Source organism: Sapajus apella, unplaced genomic scaffold (genome assembly GCF_009761245.1).
Source record: "Sapajus apella isolate SASKATOON/1434 unplaced genomic scaffold, GSC_monkey_1.0 scaffold75, whole genome shotgun sequence".
Taxonomy (NCBI): Eukaryota; Metazoa; Chordata; class Mammalia; order Primates; family Cebidae; genus Sapajus; species Sapajus apella.
Window position 1 is genome coordinate 4485565 of NW_022437015.1, and position 21353 is coordinate 4506917.

At 34.9% G+C, this 21353-nt stretch overlaps 1 protein-coding gene across 10 annotated transcripts in view; it reads right to left on the minus strand.

Annotated features, from left to right (window-relative positions):
• The window catches only part of ATRX (ATRX chromatin remodeler), a 290081-nt gene that overhangs the window by 169289 nt on the left and 99439 nt on the right, over positions 1-21353 (minus strand). For all 10 annotated transcript variants that reach the window (XM_032251335.1, XM_032251338.1, XM_032251341.1 and 7 more), the window contains 3 exons: positions 18487-18559; positions 6688-6821; positions 5440-5616 (listed from right to left, as the gene is read on the minus strand). In XM_032251335.1, coding sequence (XP_032107226.1) covers positions 5440-5616; positions 6688-6821; positions 18487-18559 — 384 coding nt within the window. The remainder of the gene's footprint in view (positions 1-5439; positions 5617-6687; positions 6822-18486; positions 18560-21353) is intronic.

The window sequence follows — 21353 nt, forward strand, 5'->3', positions numbered from 1 at the left end:
ATGTGGAATCTTCAATTTTTTTCCTCACAATTAACACAGTGATGGAAGCATACAAAAACTCCAGGAGAAAACCTATCTTTCTGGCCAAAGGAAGCAGGTGAGAAAAAATACAAGATGAGCTGAGAACATCTTATAGCGCCAGAAAATAAAGCAGTGTTCAGTCATGGACAGGCACATGTTGAAAGGACACAAGATTCAAATTGAAGGAGCTCCCAACAACCAAAACTAGAACAATTAAGCAATAAAATAAATGATACTATTGGATTATAACTCATAAAATAAAAATCTATAAGTCTATGTTGATATAAATAATGCAATAAATAAAGAGGAGAAAACAACTCTTCCTCACAATTACTAAATATCAAAGTAATGAAAGAAATAGAAAATTACAAGTAAGCAAATACCACAGTAATAACTGCTTCACCCAAGATGAATACTAAAATTAGTGGGCTTAAGTATGCCAAGAAACGGGATATATGCATGATCTCAAAGTATCACCCCAGAAAATACTAAATATAGATAGAAAAATAGTATCTTCTTCTTTACAGTGGAAAAAGACCAGCCGACACCAACTTTAAGCAAGTAACAGAAGATAACCATAAGAGTAATAAGACATATTGATGGCTGGGCATGGTGGCTCACCCTTGGAATCCCAGCACTTTGGGCGGCCAAGTTGAGAGGATCACTCGAGCCCAGGAATTTGAGACCAGCCTGGGCAACTTAGGGAGATTCTGTCTCTACAAAAAAAATATAAAAATTAGCCAGACATGATGGTGCACACCAGTGGTCCCAGCTACCTGGGAGGCTGAGAAAAGAGGATCACTTGAGCCCAGGATGTTGAGGCTACAGTAAGCTGTGATCACACCACTGCACTCTAGCCTGGGCAACAGAGCGGGGCCTTGTCTCAAAAAAAAAAAAAAGACATACTGACATCATATATTCTTGGTATCATGTACTGAAGACAAAAGATCACTTTTGCGGTATTCTGTCAAAATACAAAATAACCTCAATCATGAGAAAACATTAGACAAATACGCATCAAGGAGCAGTTGGGAAAATAAGGAATCAACACTCTACAAGTATCAAGGTCATCAAAGAAAAGACTGAGGAATTGTCACAGGCTGGAGTAGACTAAGGAGACATTATAACTCAATGCAATGTGAGATCCTAGATTGGATCCTAGGAGATAAAAAACATCAGTGGGAAAAGTAATCTCTGAAAAAGATCTATAGTTTACTTCAGAGGTCATGAAATGTTTTATGTAAAAAGCCTAACAGTAAATATTTTTGACTTGTGGACCATATGGTCTCTGTTGCAACTACTCATCTGTGCTCAACTTTGCCAAACATAGCCATATTAATTAATTTACTATTTTCACATATGTGTTTTCACGTATTTTACACACCTGTAAATTACTGTTTTACACGTATGTAAAACAGTAAATTAATTAATATGACTATGTTTCAATAAAAGCTTAATTTATAAAAACAGGCAGAGGATCGGATTTGGCTCACAGGTGCAGTTTGTGAACCCTGGTTTAGTTAATAGTATTGTGCCAATGTTAATTTCCTGGTTTTGACAGTTGTACTATGATAAGATATTAAATCTGGGAAGCTAGGTGAAAGATACACAGAACCCTGCACACCATTTGTGTAACATTTCTGTAAATCTAAAATTGTTGCAAAATAATTTTTTAAAAATCTATCATAATCTGAGATCAGAATCAAAGTTCTATTCCAGCTAAAAAATGAGAGAACATAAATGCTAACAGAAATGCTATAAATGGGAGAATATGAATGCTATAAAGAATATGTGGGAGGAGAGGGGAAGAAAGAGTTATCGTTTAATGGTTATAGAGATTACATTTGGAATGACAACACATTTTGGGGAAAGATAGAAGTGATGGTTGTATAAAAATGTGAATGTACTTAATGTTACTGAATTGTACACTGAAAAATGGTTAAAATGGTAAATTTTATGTTATGTATATTTTACCACAATTAAAAAAAAAAAAAACAACTAAGTAACTGGAAAGCTGGGAAAATACCAAAAACACACATGTTGACATGTATCCCTGCATTCACACACAAAAAATCCTGTAATTAAGTACAATTTTAAGCCTCATATTAATTTTTCACCCATTTAAAATTTTTTCAAATCTACCAAAAATTTGAAAGAATTATGGAATGAATACTTGTATCCCTTCTCCTAAATTCACTTATTGTCAGCAGTTTACCATATGTGCTTTTTTTTCTTTCTCTCTCTACACACATACACATACACACACATACCCCTTTTCTTACACTGAACCATGGGATATTAAGTGCAGATGACACTTCGCCCCTAAGCATAAGGATCCTGCCCTACATAACTAAATACCATTATCACACCTGGAAAAAAATTACTATCATCTAATATAAAGGCAGTATTTATAGTTTCAAAATTGTCACTAAAATAATTTTATAACACTTTTCTAATTTAGGAGAAAATTAAGGTTCACACGCTGCAATTTGTTCTTACGCCTCTTTAATGCATTTCAATTTAATTCAACTAAATAGATTTAATAAGTAGATTATTCACTATTGATTTTTTCCCATCACTCAATTCAAATTTCCATATAATGAACACTAGAATTTACAAAACTAAGAAAATCATGCAATTTCAACTATATATCAATCACTATGATCATAATCTATATTAGGAACACAAATATGATGGGATTTTAGAAGTTTACTCTCTCATACACAAACAAACAAACAACAACATGGCTTGGATAATAAATTACCCACAGAATCAGGCAGTAGAAACATAGCTCATAGAAAACTTAGGTTTGAATAAAGCAAATCTCAAATGTAGTCATGTATACTAAAAGGCTCTATATAATGAGCTAAGCCACAGAAGCAAAAATCAATATTGCTCCCTTTGTTGAAGATGCACAGGAATCCATGTTGTGATATATAACATGTTAAATCAGAGTTCCTTTATTGAATAATCTGTAAGAGCTTGCAGCCATACTGCAAAGAAATTTATAAGGCAAGTAGTCACAAAATGATGTACTATTATTTATTAACATGAAAATATCCATGACATATTAATTATACATGTGTATGGCAGGAACTTCTTCTTCCTCATCTTTAGTGAATAACTCTTGCCCAAAAGCCCTATAAATGTTTAAAACTCCAAGACTATGTCCTTAGCTCTCTATTTGTAAAACAACTCCACTGAACAACCTCAACTGTTTTTCTGATATTATACATATACCATGACAACTCTAAAAATCTGACACTAACTGGAGACTTTTCCCTTTCATATCAGTTAAGAACACCTAACAATTCAACCTCCTTTAAGACTCAAGTCAACCTTCCTCTTCTCCAACAACCGCATTTGTCATCAACTACCGTAATACCTTCCACACATTCGGTAACTTCATTCTCACTGAATAGCAACTACTCTGATGATATGACATTTTTCATTAAAACCTTCCAACAGGGAAAAAAGTGGTCATGCTGAGGTTATGATTCTTGGGTGTTAGTAATAAACACCTTGTTCTTTGATCTGGTGCCCTATGTTTTCATCAAGATGTCTACTTATACGCTTCTTTGTACATGTATTTTAAAAAAATGTTTTTAAGTGGTGGTAATCCTCTATGATTATACTAAAAACTGCTAAATTGTATAATGTAAGTGGGTGAATTGTGTGGTTTGTGAGTTATATCTCAATACAGCTGTTATACGAAAAATTTAAAAATAAGGTCAGCACAGTGGCTCATGCCTGCAATCCCAGCACTTTGGGAGGACAAGGCAGGTGGATCACTGTAAGTCCAGGGTTCAAAAATAAATACAGTAATTTAAAAAAACTTTTCAATAGCTCTGCATCCTTTTAGAGCCTAATTTATTTCCAAAACACTTGCAAAAATGTGTTCCTATTCCCAGTTGGCAGAGAAGAGTTCATCTGCCATCCATGGGTTGGGTACTAACAATAGTCTTCAAAATTTACCCCTAGTCATCAAAGAGCCAAACAACAATGACAAAAATTCTTTGAACTTTTTGTTACCCAAAATTCACAGGCAAATGTCATATTTTATTACCCAATACATATTATTTAATATAAAATGCCCTTCCCAAAACCTCAAATAAAATAGACACCAAAGAGATGTACACTTTGGTATACCACCCAGCACTCCAGTTTGAAAAACACAGGCTTACAAAGATCTCCAGAATCTGGTCTCTGTCTTACAGGCCCAGCCCCATGCCCTGCTATTCCTTTCCCTACTCCCATCTATAGAGCAGCTTATACTATATTAATTGTACCCCATCCATCATGTGCCAACATTTTACACAGGTTTTTAAATTTTTTTCCCTGCTTATGTCATAAATCTTCACAACTACGTGCTCCCACATTTTGAATTTGATCTGCTGGGTAAAAGCCTTCTTTGTGATGCCTTCTCTGGGGTTAAGTCCCAACCCTCAAGAAGCTAAAGAAACCTTTCTTTGTGCCACATTATATAATTACATTATACAAAATGTCCCTCAGGGTGCTATAATTTTTTATAATATAAAGGTCAATAATTATTACAAAACCGGTGACTGTCAAACCTAGTAACCTATCAAAATCAACTAAGATAACTCCTTATTCACTTTTGCATCCTCAATGCCCACCATACTGCTGAAAACATGTAAGCCCTCATTGCAAAAGGACTCAGGCTTTTAATGAAATAGAAATTTACTCTGACTATATGCCAGTCAAGTTTTGCATACAAGTTTGCATAAATTCACCCAAATTAACTGCATCTTCTACCCTTCTGCAGGAAAGCACCATGCCTTTTTGCAGTTGTATGCAATCTTATATTTCCTACATAACATTTAAATATATTTTATTAAATGATATTTATTTCTCTTTATAATCTAAAGCTCAGAAATATTCTTTGCATCATCTAAAGTTTCTGGGTTATCTACCCACTCTAAATTATTTATTTCAATCTCATGTGAAAGAATACTTATTGCCAGTGTACTGACATTTGCTTAATATAGGCGGTCAACTGTTTGAGCAGATATACTTAAATTTCATTACTAAAATTAGTTTACAAAATTAGTATGTTCTGTTGTTTTTTGTTTTTTTTCTTGAGACAGGGTCTCACTCTGTCGCCCAAGCTGGAACGCAGTGTTGCAATCATTGATGACTATAGCCTTGACCTCCGGGGCTCAGGTGATCCTCCCACCTCAGCCTCCCAAGTAGCTGGGATTACAGGTGCACACCACCACGCCCAGCTAATTCTTCTATTTTTTGTAAAGACAGGGTTTTTCCTATGTGGCATAGGCTGGTACTGAACTCCTGGGCTCGAGCAATCTGCCCACCTTGGCTTCCCAAACTGCTAAGATTAAGGCGTAAGCCACTGAGCCCTTCAGCATGTTCTTTACATTCAGAATTAAAATGTCTTACCCTTCCTTCTATTTCTGCCTTTGACTTCTTTATGCTCTTTAGGCTTTGACTTTTTTTCTTCTCCAGATTCTCCATCACTCACAGTCAGTTTGTGCCTCAAAAGCCTATGTCGGTATCTTGGCTTCTTAGATTCTTCAGAATCTGAATCTGATTCAGAATTGACTTGATTTTTTGCTTCTAAATGAATAAAACAAATCAATAAAACCTTCTTCAGCCTTTAAAATGCCTTGTTAAACTATTTTGCCTGTTGGCAACTATTGCAACTTATGAAAAAGATCAGAGCTACGCACATACCTTGGTATCATTGGTGTTATCAGGTAATCTCACACATCAGACTTGATATATTACTATTATTAAATATTGACTAAATATCACCAACATATATTTATATGTAAGGAATAAAATATTTTGCTTTGAAAATCATCTGTTTAGGGCTGGGCACAGTGGCTCACACCTGTTACCCCAGCACTTTGGGAGGCCAAGGTAGGTGGATCACCTGAGGCCAGGAGTTCGAGACTAGCCTGACCAACATGGAGAAACCCCGTCTCTACTAAAAATACAAAATTGTCTGGATATGGTGGCACATGTGTATCATTCCAGCTATTCGGGAGGCTGAGGCAGGAGAATTGCTTGAACCCAGGAGGCAGAAGCTGCAGTGAGCCGAGACGGCGCCATTGCATTCCAGCCTGGGCAACAAGAGCAAACCTCTGTCTCAAAAAAAAAAAAAAAAAAAAAAAAAAATCATCTGTTTATTGGCATTACTGACAAAATTAGAGTAGCTTCCATAATTACTACAAGATATTCTAGAGAAGTTGTGGTAATAAAGTTTTAAACATTTTCATGAACTCTAAAAGCATGTATTAAGAGATTTCTTTTCCTTTTTTTTTCTTTTTGAGATGGGAGTCTTGCTCTGTCACCCAGGCAGGGGTGCAGCAGCACTGCAATCTTTGCCTTCCAGGTTTGAGCAATTCTCCTGCCTCAGCCTCCTGAGTAGCTGGGACTACAGGCACGTACCACCATGCCCAGCTACTGTTAGTAGAGACACAGTTTCACTATCTTGTTCAGGCTGGTCTCAAACTCCTGAGCTCAAGTGATCCACATGCTTCGGCCTCCCAAAGTCCTGAGATTACAGGTGTGAGCCACCACACCTGGCTGTATTAAGATATTTCTTGGACAGATATTCTTCAAAGGCTGAATTGGTCAAGGAATCAAATTATGACATTATAAACTTCTCTTTGGGGAGCTCACCTTCATCTCCTGGGTTTTCTTCATTTTGTTTTCCATTTCTTTTTTTCCCTCCTTCTGGTTCATCATCTGAAGATCCATCCTCATCAGAGGAAAGATTGGCTTTAATTTCTTCTAAAAGCATCTTCTTGGCAATTCTTGAGAGTAAAAAAAACAATAAAAAAAAAAAAGAACTATATATCTGGGGTTGAAATACACCAAATTAAAAACAAAAACAGACTTCTCTGCATCAAAATTGAAACAAACGTGCAAATAGATTTTATATTGTAAATAAACAACTAGCAAAAACATGTTTTAACCTAAGCTATAAACAAAACTTTTGAAAATGTTCTTTACACTCATTATTTTTTAATTCTATACAACTCTGCAATATATTGGAAACACTGAAGGACATATTCTATTGACTATTTTTACCAATTGCAATTTGACACTGGATAACCTTCCAATCCTCTATTTGCTTTGCTGACATCATCCTACAACTACAATGTCAGACAGGCCAACAGTAATAAATCAACTTGTTCAGATAAACGGCATTCCAAGATAAAACTCCACAAGAGGTTTTATTCAACAGCAAACTATATTCTTGGAAAACCAATGTATAATAAACCACTATATATAATGACACCTTGCCTCAAACTAGAGGATAGTTTTGGACCTTAATTTCAATGTACTACGTAAATTCGGTTAACCAGATGAAAGAATACACAAATGTTAAGTATTGCAGCAATAAATAATCTCTAATAATATTCAAGATAGGGCAAGAAGGGACATGAGTGCTATTAATTACATACATGGTAAAAGAACACAAATTACCACAAATGGGTTACTTAAAAAAAATAGTGCAGTTGCTTCACTATAAAATTTTCACACCAAAATTTCTCAAGATGCTCCTCAAAGACCAATTTGCTAATGGAAAAATCAATTACTAAAAGCATAAGAAAAAACTACTTTTATTCCTACCATCATATGTTAAACTATATTTCTAGGAAATCTCCATGTTTGTACTCAAGAAAAATAACTGAAAATGTGAGATAAAAGCAATCATACAGCTTTTGTGCAAGATGTTTTGGTAAGTCTGGGTATCCTTTCAATATAAATTCATAAATCACAGTAATAAGAAAATGCCTCATAGAAAGGTTCAAAAGAAGATGGCATGATCCTGACAATTTGCCATGAGCTAACCTGTATGGGATAAACATGTTCTCTGCAATCAAGACTGACTCTCTAGCTAAGTCAAAACTTGTAGCTGGGATTATGGAACACTTGTTATTTCTGGATTTGAAACCCCTCTACATTTCTTAGCATGCACCCACATTTCAGTGAAGAATTCACTCAATGGCAGGAGATATTAATGCATGTTAGCTGCCTCCTAAATTTTATTTGACAGATAAATTGTTCATTACTATTTATATTCAAAGATGCATAGCAACAGCATCTAAATAGGCTAAAGCAAAATAGACAATCACTTTCATAAATGTTTATTACATGCCTTTTGGTGCTTTCTCCCTCAAACAGATGGATCAGAAATATTTAGACAACACAGAGAATCATCAATTGCTAAAGGAAGCCACAGATGGGTTTGCTTTACTGAGAATTTCTGCCCTGATTTGTATTTCAATAAAGTGAAGATTAGATAACACTAATTTAAATCTTACTAAAGTTGAGCCATAAAGCTTTGCTCTTGTATTTCTAGATCAATGGTTTACACAATGCAAGCTTTTTAAAAGGGGGACAAACACAGAGGTGCCAACTTTTCATTTTGCCAAAAAAAGAAATTTAAACCCTAAATCCATTTATCTTAATCATTTTATAAAATACAGAATATTTACAACATACCCTCCCCAAATTAGGAAACAGTTTTAGAATAAATGGAAGCACTTCATAAATTGAAGAAATATATCTTTCTGGAAAAATTCTCTAAAATCATCTTTTTAAAAAAAAAAAAAAAAAAATTTCCGCCAGGCGTGGTGGCTCATGCCTGTAATCCCAGCATTTTGGGAGGTCGAGGTGAGTGGATCACCTGAGGTCCAGAGTTCAGTACTAGCCTGGCCAACGTGGCAAACCCCATCTCTACTAAAAATAGGAAAATTAGCTGGGCATAGTGGTGCACGCCTGCAATCCCAGCTACTCGGGAGCCTGAGGCACTTGAATCTTGGGAGGCGGAGGTTGCAGTGAGCGGAGATCATGCCATTGCACTCCAGCCTGGGCAACAAGAACAAAACTCTGTCTCAACAACAACAAAAAAAAACAAAAGTCATGGATATTTATTACAATGTTGTCTGCAATAGCAAAGAGTAAGAAAACGTTTAAACAATATCAGAAACTAATTAGTGTTATCACATGATTCATAAGAGGTAGAAATTAAAATGATATTCTAAATAAGATTAAATAGAAAGTATTTAAGTTAAAAAGTAATTTATAAACCACAATATAGTTCTATTTTATTTTTAAAAAATTTTAAATTTGTATATCCCTAAAGACTAGGGACACTAAAATAAAACATTAGTAGCAAATTTCTATGTATGGCATAGCATTTTTTTTTCCTGTTGGTATATATTAAAACCATCTTTAATAATATTACACATTGTCACTTCTCATGAACCAGAAAAAACTTCCTCAAACTATCTGAATAATGAATTTTGGGATGAATGAATGTGTGTGTGTGTATGTGAGTGTGTGTAAAATATATGAAGCATTGGATACTAGATTAGAAATGGGAAAACACAGTTTACTTGCAAGTACAAGGAGATCTCTCCTATCAGCATTTAGGTAGAACAGCCAACAAAAATACAATTCCTAATCTAGTTACTTGAAAGGTTAGTTCAACAACCTGATTTCAAGTTCAAAAAAAGTCTTAAAAATTCCTATTAAATATAAAGATTTGGTTAATTGTAGGAAATCATATAATTTTTCTTCTTTCAAATTCTAGTCTCCAAAGAATATGTCTACTAAAAAATCGAAGGAAAGTCACAATATGTAAACCCACTTAATGCATTCTCAAGTTCCGGATTGTCAGGAGACTAAGAAATATGATGTACATGAAATAAGATACAATTGTGTATCTATTAATAAATCATAGAAAGTGAAATCAGATCCACATACTGTAGAATTACAACTCAGCGACAACCCTCAGTAAGATCATAACATATAGAACAATCATAGTACATTCCAAAGCCAAAAAATTACGAACTTCAGGTCATTTTTCTCCAAATCACAAATTACATACAGAGTGATGGAGACTACCTGGCTAAAAGATTTTATTTTTGCCCTCTAATGCCTTTTAACCAAAGGAAAACCTAATTTATAGCTATGTAAATTAAGCCCTAAAAAGAATAAGTTGAATCATTTTGTATAAGTTATTATTGAAGTCCACTATGTCAAAAACCCAGTCTACCATAAACCTAGCCTATAACCTAATAATCCACATTTCAAAATTAGAACTTAAATTTAACGGACCTAAGGGCTGAGGCTGATTTTCAACCTGAGTAGTCAGCAAGCATGTTGAAGTGAGATGTGTCCCATCTACAAAGCCTGCTGTGAGATGCTTTAAAGGGAAACTCCACTACCTTAACTCTGGAGTCACGGGCCACAGAGACTTCAAGGATATCATCACTTGAGAACCAGCTGAGGCTGGCAAAGCATCATTTTGGAGGCCTCGGCTGGACCCATTCTGGTATGCATGTGATGGATGTATAGTCATGATCCCTAGTTGATTCTGTTTGCTCTGAAGTTTCCTTTCTTGAGGCTTTCCAGGACGAAGTACTGCCCCTGGAATCTCAATGCTCAATATTACATCTTGGGGCAGGTGTAGAATCCAAAGCAGTCACGACTCTATCAGAAGCATTAGAGGCACAGGCTGTGCCACTCTTGTGGCAGAAAACCTGGGCAGAGCCAGAAGTAATGGAGCCACTCCTCCATTTTCCTGAAAGGGAGGGAAGGGAGAGGGGGAGAAAGCAAAACAATATGGGAGGAAGGGTAAAACCCACAAACAAACAATGATCGGAACTGGTGCATGAGAAAATAAATAGGACCCCAAAACCCATATATACTAAGTCTTCCAAAGTACATAATGAACACCAAGATAACACCATTACTAAAAGAAAGCACAAATAAAATAAGAAGTGAGCCCAACAACACAATGACAAACAAGCAATCAGAAAAAAAACAAATAAAACAAAAACAGGAGAAAGCCAAGAAAGCCTTTATTAACTCCAATACTATCTATAAAGGAAAAGAGTAATGTCTCTTCTTTAAGCACTCAAACAGGAAAGGAAAGTAAACCACCTCTTGTTGATAGATAAATCAGTAATTCAAAACGTTGAGTTTCTTAAGCAATCAAGAGAAGGATCTCTTGCACCAGGGAGCTTTTTAGAGCCATAACAAAAGCAATACAACATGTTAGAGCTAGAAAGATGACCCTTAAAGTACAGCTTTGTCATTTTACAGATAAGGAAATAGGCCTAGACATAAGGAATGACTTAGCCAAAGAAACAAAGCTAACTATTGGCAAAGTCAGGAGTAGAACCTAAGATCCTAAATCCCAATCTGCTATTAATTTTACTGCGACAACAGTATACCCTGTACTTGTAACACTTGTGTGCTAATCAGTGCCTGGGCAAATACATTATGGTCCCTTTCTTTTTTTTTTTTTTTTTTTTTTTTTTTTTGAGACAGAGTCTTGCTCTGTTGCCCAGGATGGAGTGCGGTGGTGCGATCTCAGCTCACAGCAACCTCCGCCTCCCAGGTTCGAGCGATTCTGCTGCCTCAGTCTCCTGGGTAGCTGGGACTACAAGTGCTCACTACCACACCCAGCTAATTTTTGTATTTTTAGTAGAAAGGAGGCTTCACCATGCTGACCAGGGTGGTCTCAAACTCCTGATTTCAGGTGACTCACCCACCTCGGCCCCCCAAAGTGCTGGGATTATAAGTGTGAGCCATGGCACCCAGTCCCCATTTTTAAAGATATATGTATTTCACATATTTCAAATTTATGTATTTAGAAACTCAAGAATTCAAGCTTTAATTTGTTTTTATTTTAGAGACAGGGTCTTGCTCTGTTGCCCAGGCTAGAATGTAGCGGCACAAACAGATCCTTATAACTTTGAACTCCTGGGCTAAAGCCATCCTTCTGCCTCAGTATCCTGAGTAGCTGGGACTACAGGCATGTGCCACTGTGCCCAGTTAATTTTTTTTTTTTAAGTAGAGACAGGGTCTCACTATGTTGCCCAGGCTGATCTTGAACTCCTGGCCTCAATCGATCCTTCCACCTCAGGCTCCCAAAGCGCTGGGACTGCAAGTGTGAGCCACTGCACTCAGCTTGATTTTTTAAAGATTATAAAAGGAGTTTTAAATATATTTAGTCCAGTATACACTCTAAAATGCACTGAACGGTCATCTGAGATACATTCTACAACTACCATTTTATCTTTTAAGAGGTTCTCAGGACAGGTTTGAAGAAAACTGCTGGAAAAAAATACATTTTTAGAAGGCCAAAATACTGGGCATCCATAAACAAGATGATAAAATTTGCTTAAAAATTGGTTTTTGTGAACAATATCATAATAGAGTACTTAACAGAATTCTAAATAAGATAATGGGTATAAATGCATGCTCTTCAGAGATACCTAAGTATATGCAGTCCTAAAGCATCATAATATATTTTAAAGGTTGATATGTAAAATAATTCAAAGGCGTATAGTCAAGGAATGTTAAACATTTTAGTGGGGTGTGAGGCTTTGTTTTAATAAATGCCATATATTTAGGGGATAGGAAATTAAAAAACACGATGGCTCACACCTGTAATCCCAGCACTTTGAGAGGCCAAGGCAGGTGGATCACCTGAGGTCAGGAGCTCGAGACCAGCCTGGCTAACACGGCAAAACTCTGTCTCTACTAAAAACACAAAAATTAGCCTGGTGTGATGGCAGGCGCCTGTAGTCCCAGCTACTCGGGAGGCTGAGGCAGGAGAACTGTTTGAACCCGGGAGGCAGAGGTTGCAGTGAGCTGAGATCATCCCACTGCATTCCAGCCTGGGTGACAGAGTGAGACTCCATCTCAAGAAAAAAAAAAACAGTTACAGAATTCTTCAAGATTTATCTATTAGTATATATTTTAACTCAGGTTCAAAATTAGTATCGTGGTATTAAGTTTTCTATTAAAGCTCTGACTAGCTGGGCGCGGTGGCTCACGCCTATAATCTTGGCACTTTGGGAGGCCAAGGCAGGCAGATCACTTGAGGTCAGGAGTTAAAGACCAGCCTGGCTAACACGGTGAAACCCTGTCTCTACTAAAAATACAAAAATTAGCTGGGCGTGGTGGCAGGCACCTGTAATCCCAGCTACTGAGGAGGCTGAGGCAGAAGAATTGCTTGAACCAGGGAGGTGGAGGCTGCAGTGAGTCGAGATTGCACTATTGCACTCCAGCCTGGGTGACAGAACAAGGCTCTGACTCAAAAAATAATAATAATAATAATACACACACATACATACACATACGGCATAATGATCTATACCCCAAAATGGTGGAATTCATGAGATAATAATGAAGTCACCAAACAATCAAAAAGCTAAACAATGGTTTGAAACACTTTTTCAGTCACAAATCCTACAATGTGGGTCATTAATGAAAAGTAACTCTGTATCCTTTTGGTGAGGGTAGCAGCAAAATTAATATCAAATGACTTTTTAAAAACAACCTTGGGAGAAGAAAAATAAATAAGAACCCACAGTTATTAATAATTCATATATAGATTCATGTTTCAAAAGGCCTGAATTATAAAATGTGTATTCCCTGATTTTATACAAAAATCTAAATCAGTTTTAGAAGAATTTTAACAAGAAAAAATACATTCAAATTAATAATAGGAAATTTGATCATATTAAATAATTAGTTCAATATATTTATACTTGAAAAATGAAAACAGAGGATTTACTCATCTCCACTTTGAAATTTCAAAGTTAAAGACAAAGGATACTAAGATAGAAAAATGAATCACTTTTGCTAACACTAGAAATCCAAACTTGCTCCTTCTCTTCCTTTGGGTTTTTTTTTTTTTTTTTTTTTTTTTTTGAGGAAGACCTATTTCTTATTTCCTGTAAGTCCCAATATCACCAAAGAACAGAGAACAAGAAAGAAACGCTGGTTATAATGTTTAAAACTTGAGCACAGAAGAACAAAGGTCACCACTACACATCATATTTATTTCCTTACTGGGAATTCTAGTATAAAAAAGAAAACCAGTAACAACTACAGCCAGTTTAGATATCTACAAATAGATACTATCTACTGGCTGGACACCTGTGTTATAACGACTTGCAATACTTACCTGCACTATTAGACAAGGGAAATTGAAAAAGAAAATTACCTTAAAATTGCTAGATATTTAAAGCCCTTACTCAAATGGAAAAACAAGTAAAATACTTAATTTAAAATGCCACCTTTGTTTCTCAAGTACAATAAAAGAGAATCAAGGAAGTTTGGCTAACCAAACAGAACTATCAAAAGAAAAAGAAAATTATTCCAAATTTGGCACATTTGCATAGAGAATAGAAAACGTGTAGGAAAAAGACATTTGAAAAAGTGTTTAAAATGAAAGTCAAGTGAAAATCAAATGATTATGGGACTTGTAATATATTCATGTCATTAATTTTGCTGAAATCAGGTAAACAATCATTAAATATCTTCTCAGGCATAAATAACATCCAGAAATCATTAGTTTCTTCCGAAAATACGTTGGATTAACAGTACACAGCCTTCATCAACACAATACCCACACCAAGCCAGTGGGAAAAAAAATCATTAGCATATTTTCTAGTTTGAAACACAAAATTATTATCAAATGATACAATACTTGGAAATTTAAAATACCATGGTCTAGTCCCACTATAATTAAATAGAACATCTATTAACAAGGGGACAATTTTTTTTTTTAAGCAATCTCCACATCAAATTTTGCTTCTATGAAAAAAAATCATTTAGTTGCACCCACAGAGAAATTACGAGAAAAAAATGTGGAGTATTACTTTACCCAATTAAGCATATTTCAACAATAAAGTAAATGTGTTTGATAAGGGAGCAGACATCCATGTAGAAATCTCAGCTCTTAGTCAAAGTTGACAGGGAAAAAGAATGCTTATTTAGAAAAACCTAGCAATTTGTTATTTTGCTCTCAAAAGCTCAATTTTAAATATTTTTCACATCCTGCAAAATAAACAAATAAAGAAATTTCAAAAAATAATTCTTTTTTGAGATAAATGGTCCCTTCAGTGATTGTTCACTATGCAATCTCTAAAGACAACCATAGTTTAATAATCTCAAAACTAATACTGCTAAAGCTTGAACACACTGCTATCTTATTACTTGAGGTTCATACACAGTACAGATAGTAAAATATATGATATTATTAGAAAATGTTTGGTCAAAATATCCCCAGTTATATTGAACACATAAAGGAATTATATATTTTCAATGCCAGCCTAATTACTGAATTGAAAGCACAATAAATTATATAAATGGATGTCTTTTCAAAGAACCAATTTAAAATGCAACTAACAGGTATTTGAAAGGCCAACGAAACAATACCCTAACAGCACATTCAAATATATGACTTTAAAATTGTGTGTATAAATTTTAAAACCTGACAATCTATTTGGTATTATTATTCAGCCATTGAAAAATTACATTAAGCCTAAGCTCTAAAATTTGAAATAAATTTTCAGTTATGTAAAATTCAAAATATATGATTAGTCTACATCTTTTTTAAAAAAAGCTAAACCAGAAACATACAAGTGTTGATCAGCCTATAATATTTTGTCCTTGTTCATTAAGTAAATGCATTTAAATAGAAATTAATTTACAGGTTAGAGCACTCTATCTCATAATAGTATACATTTACCTTCAAATATAAGTGATGCTACTTAATAGTATGTGAAAACAGAAATTTAGTCACATTTACTAAAATATTCAGGATATGACTAAGTTTTTTAAATGCCTTCAAAAGCTATCATAGCTTTAAAATAAAAATAATAGTTAAATCTGTTGCAAAATTTTCACACAAATATATATACATGTGTGTTCGGGGAATTAAAAGTATTTACGTCCTAAATTTCAAAATTTCAAAACTTCTTTTGCTACAAACTAGCCTCTATAACATAATAACAAATTACTTCAACTCTCATGATTAAGAAAAGTAACATTATTATTAAAATTAAATGCTTGAACAAGAAAACAGTTTTCCACAAATTTATTGCATCCAAATAGTTAAGCATTTTCAATAACACACTATTTGCCTCTTCATAAGTACCAACACTGAAAATGTATTACAATACTGCTAAAAAGGCAAAGCATATAAGATTTATACACAATTTATACACAATTGTGTACAAATTTACATAATTACAATATGCTATCTACCAAAATATAACCTATCGAAAGTTAGGACGTTGGAAAAATAATTCTAAGACTTAAACATGACCTGCACGTGAACTTTTTTTTTTTTTTTTTTTTTTTTGAGATGGAGTTTCACTCTTGTTGCCCAGACTGGAGTGCAACGGTGCAATAATCAGCTCACCGCAACCTCCCCCTCTTGGGTTCAAGCAATTCTCCTGCCTAACCCTCCCGAATAGCTGGAATTACAGGCATACGCCACCAAGCTCTGCTAATTTTTGTATTTTTAGTAGAGACGGGGTTTCTCCATGTTGGTCAACTTGTTCTCGGATTCCCAAGCTCAGGTGATCCGCCCGCCTCGGCCTCCCAAAGCGCTGGGATTACAGGCGTGAGCTACCACACCCAGCCCCTGCAAATCAATTTTTTAGGCTGCTTAGTGAATATTCAAATATGCTCAAATATAGAATCTATACTAAAATAGTCCAAGAAGGTTATTTGTATCCCCATCATGACTAGATAACCCATGAGTATTAGATATCTCTTTGGTATAGTGTATATTAAACAAGTTAGTAAATTGTATATTTTATAAAAACACATTAAACTGAGTAGAGAGAGACATGCTCAAGATAAGATTCATTTCTTCTCAAAAGTACTCAACAGGGTTGTACTTTTTAATCACAAATTCAAAATGGAATTAAAGATACTTTCCAATAAGATACTTGCCAGTTACAGAAAGATTCGACCAAGTAACTTAAAAGTTGAAAATGGTATTTATATTTTGACAAGCTCTAACACAAAAAAAAATTATACCTTAACAATACTCTTAATTGGTGGTTAAATACGAAATTAAAGTAAATCATTCACAGTTAAGATATAGAATGTTTTAAACATTAGTCTTTGAGTAACATTTGAGGCCTCATGATATATAAAAAAACAAATAGTAGCAAACATAAATGAAGAAAAATTAAAGTATTTTAAAAGAGAATAAAATTTTAAATGTTTTCAGTATCTGGCTGTGATGATATTATATAAAATCCCTGATGAATAAATTGTATGCCCTTACCACTCCATTCTGGAACCTACCACCTATCCCATAAAATAATTGGATATACATTTTTAAATTTTAAAAAGTAGGCCGGCAGAATCTGAACCTTTGTGTCCACAATTAAGCTCTATTCAAAAGTGTAAAATAAAACTGTTCATTCACCTTAATAAAAACGTTCTTCTGTTAATTAGCAGAATGCTGACCTTTGAAACAAAGAAACATAACAGCATCAGCAAGATATGAAAGAGCTAGACTAACGGCTGGCCCCAGGACATTTACTAACTCAATTTCTTACAAAATTATGATAAAAAATTACTTGTATATTTTCATGTTTTCTTAATGTTAGAACTTACTATTAAGAATAAGTGAATGGTTAATGTAGTTCTCTTTCATGAAATCATCTCAAATCTATCATGGATTTTTTTGGTACTAGTATTAGAGAAAATTTCACCTAACTTTTTCTTCCCAAAGATAGAAAATTTATGACAAAAAGTAAAATAATTTGTCCATGATGACACAGGCAGTTTTTAAAAATGTTCGAAGTCAGATATCCTTATTCCCATTATTCCAAAATTCCATGCACTATACCACACGATCTTCTTGTTAAAGATTATGAGCATGGGGTATGCTATTGTCCAGGAAGTGTTTAAAAGATATGTTGAAATACTATAGCTATATTCATTAATATCTTTGTTTTCCTTATTCTTCACTACTATGATAGTGTCTTTTTTTTTTTCATTACCCAGCCATCCCTTACTTGAGTATATCTGTATAGGCTACACTTTTGACATTTAAATCTATTAAGTCTTATTAAAGTTAATGCTCTCATACTGTGTATTTCTATTTTATTTGAAAACTGGTTAAACTCTAACTCAGTCTAGATACCTTGTAAATTGACACTTATTTGGAAAGCAATTTCTTAATCTTAAAAATCTGAGTAATCTCTCTTTTGTTTATTCTCAACAGGCCTTAATAAATAGGACCATCATATTGGATGGCAATTAACAATAGTCAAATATAGAGATGTCTGTTGTCACCAATTTATTGAAATATTTACTTTCATCAATAATCTGTCAAAAATAAAATATTCCAAAAAATTATCGCAGTTTACATAGAAACATAAAATTGACAGTTCTGTATTTATAACACACCCTATGCTAGGTGTGTAAATAATATTTACTTTCTCTCAAGGTTTCTGAGTTTTAGCCCATTTTCTGGCCTTTCTTTCAAACTTGCAGGAAGACTGTGAGCGAGTCTTTCTAAGGCAGGCACTCCTGGTTTTTACAACCTGCTTGCTGTTCCGTTGCTGCTGTTTGTGCCCATGCCTAGGGTGTGTTATAATCTTTTTAAAGTCCTTACAGATGGAATCATACCTATTCTCAGGATCATTGTCGTCGTCATCATCATCCACTGTGACAGGCACTGATTTAGACAAGGCTTCATCTCCTTGAGGAAAAAAAGTGTACTTAAAATTAGCTTTAAATAAGCTATATAATTAAAACCATGTAAAATAAAACTGAAAGCCAAAAACCTTAAAGCAAACTAAGTGGGATCTAAACTCTGGAATCCAAAATATGAGTAAAAAGCATTCTTATAGAAAACATAACAGGATTTTTACGAAGTGACACCAATAAAATGATAAATAGTTGGATCTTATATATTTCAGAATTTCTTCACAGGGCACAAGGGCTTTAAATTTCACTCTTCTCAGTAACAATTCTGTATCAACAACCATCACATTAGCGTTAAGTCTCTTGCCACAATAACTTTTGTATTGGTACATTTTAATTTTGACATTAACAGATGTCTAATTTATGCTATATCTTTGAAGAATAGCAAAACTGGTAATAATATTTTGGTAGCAGCAAGTAATTTTAAAATGCAGTTGAATGTGTATGGTATTTGTGACCTGAGTTACCCAGAGATACAGTTGAGTACAGTAAAACTTATTTCCTTTTAAAAAGCTACAATTCTATCTTTTGATTAAAAATCTAAAGGGGGCTGAGTGAGGTGGCTCACGCCTGTAATCCTAACGCTTTGGGAAGCTGAAGCTGGTGGATCACCTGAGGTGAGGAGTTCCAGACCGGCCTGGCCAACATGATGAAACCCCATCTCTACTAAAAATACAAAAATCAGCCAGGTATGGTGGTGTGCGCCTGCAATCCCAGCTACTAGGGAGGCTGAGGCAGGGGAACCACTTGAATCCGGGAAGCAGAGGTTGCAGTGAGGCAGAACGCATCACTGCACTCTAGCCTGGGTAACAGAGCAAGTCTCTGTCTCAAAAAAAAAAAAAAATCCGTAAGATTTGGGCATTTTATTCTATATAAATTTCACTTCAAAAGAAAAACAAACTGAAATATCAAACTGTAGATTAATACTACGCATGCTTAAGTATTTTGGGAGAAGTATGCTGATGTCTACCATTTAATTTGAAATTCATCAAAGATTTCAAGGGCATTATACTAAGTGAAAAAACCAATCTCAAAAGGTTATATGCTGGATGGGGCGTGGTGGCTCACGCCTGTAATCCCAGCACTTTGGGAGGCCAAGGTGGGTGGATCACCTGAGGTCAGGAGTTGAAGACCAGCCTGGCCATCATGGTGAAACCCCATCTTGTAAAAAAAAAAAAAAAAAAAAAAGGTTATATGCTTCATGATTCTATTTCAAAATAGCAAAACTATACTGATGAAGAACAGATTATTAGTTGCCAGGTGTCAGAAATGGGGGTAAAGACAGCAGTATCATAAGGGATCCTTGTGATAATGGAACAGGTTTGATATCTCGATTGTGGTGGTGATTATACAAAGATATACATGTAGTACAACTGCATAGAACCATACTTATACAAACCCAAATGAGTGCATGTGAAACTGGTGAAATCTGAATAAATCTTCAGTTTTCTGGTTTTGACACTGCAGTATAGTTAAAAATTATTATCCTTGAAGGAAACTAAGTGAAGGGTATCTGAGACGTCCCTGCATTTTTTTTTTTTTTTGCAAATTCCTGTGGATTTATAATTATTGCAAAATAAAAAGCTAAAAAGGCAAAAAAAAAGATATAATGATGGATAGACAGAAGGATATACAGATATGTTATCAAGCAAATATAGTATAATGTTAATGGTAGATGCTTTTGTATATGCTAAAATGTTTTTCATAATAAAATGTTGAAGAGAAATGTAAGAAAAAAATCTATAAAGAAAGCAGACACCTACAGGCTCAGGCTAGAAATACCCTAAATAAGGCTAGGCGTGGTGGCTCATGCCTGTAATACCAACACTTTGGGAGGCTGAAGCAGGCAGATCACTTGAGGTCAGGAGTTCGAGAGCAGCCTGGCCAACATAGAGAAACCCTATCTCGACCAAAGATACAAAAATTAGGTATGGTGGCATTCGCCTGTAATCTCAGCTACCTGCAAGATTGAGGCACGAGAATCACTTGAACTCAGGAGGCAGAGGTTGCAGTGAGCCAAGATTGCGCCACTGCACTCCAGCCTGGGTGACAGAGTAAGACTTTAAATCAAAAAAAAAAAAAAAAAAAAAAAAAGAGAGAGAGAGAGAAAGAGAAAAAAGAGATTTCATAATATTCCAGCAAACTCACAATAAATATCTCATTCAAACAGACCAATCTTCAAATGAAGTATCATTAGTAATAGTACTGTCATTCCCTCTTTACTACACCTTTCAAAATTTAATGTATCCTTCGAAGTTCAAATGCCAACTGTTCTTCTAAGTCTTTCCCCAAATATTTAGTAACTTGCCACTTAGTGTGTAGTCCCATCAGTTTGTTGTTGTTGTCATTGTTTTTTTTGTTTTGTTTTGTTTTGAGACGGAGTCTCGCTCTGTTACCCAGGCTTGAGTGCGCTGGCACAACTGCAGCTAACTGCAATCCCCATCTCCTGGGTTCAAGCAATTCTGCCTCAACCTCCCGAGTAGCTAGGATTACAGGTGTGCGCCACCACACCTGGCTAATTTTTTTTTTTTTTTGTATTTTTAGTAGAGATGGGTTTTCACCACATTGGCCAGGCTGGTCTTCCGACCTCAGGTAATCATTTGTCCACCTCGGCCTTCCAAAGTGCTGAGATTACAGCCCCCATTATAGTTTTAGATCTTTCTTCTGTTACTTTTTTAAATGATTTATCTATTTCTGTCTTACATTAGATTGCAATCTCCTAGGACCATGTTCTTCATCTTGGTTTTTTTTATGCCATTCCCAAGCCCCGATTTCTAGGAAAATACTGT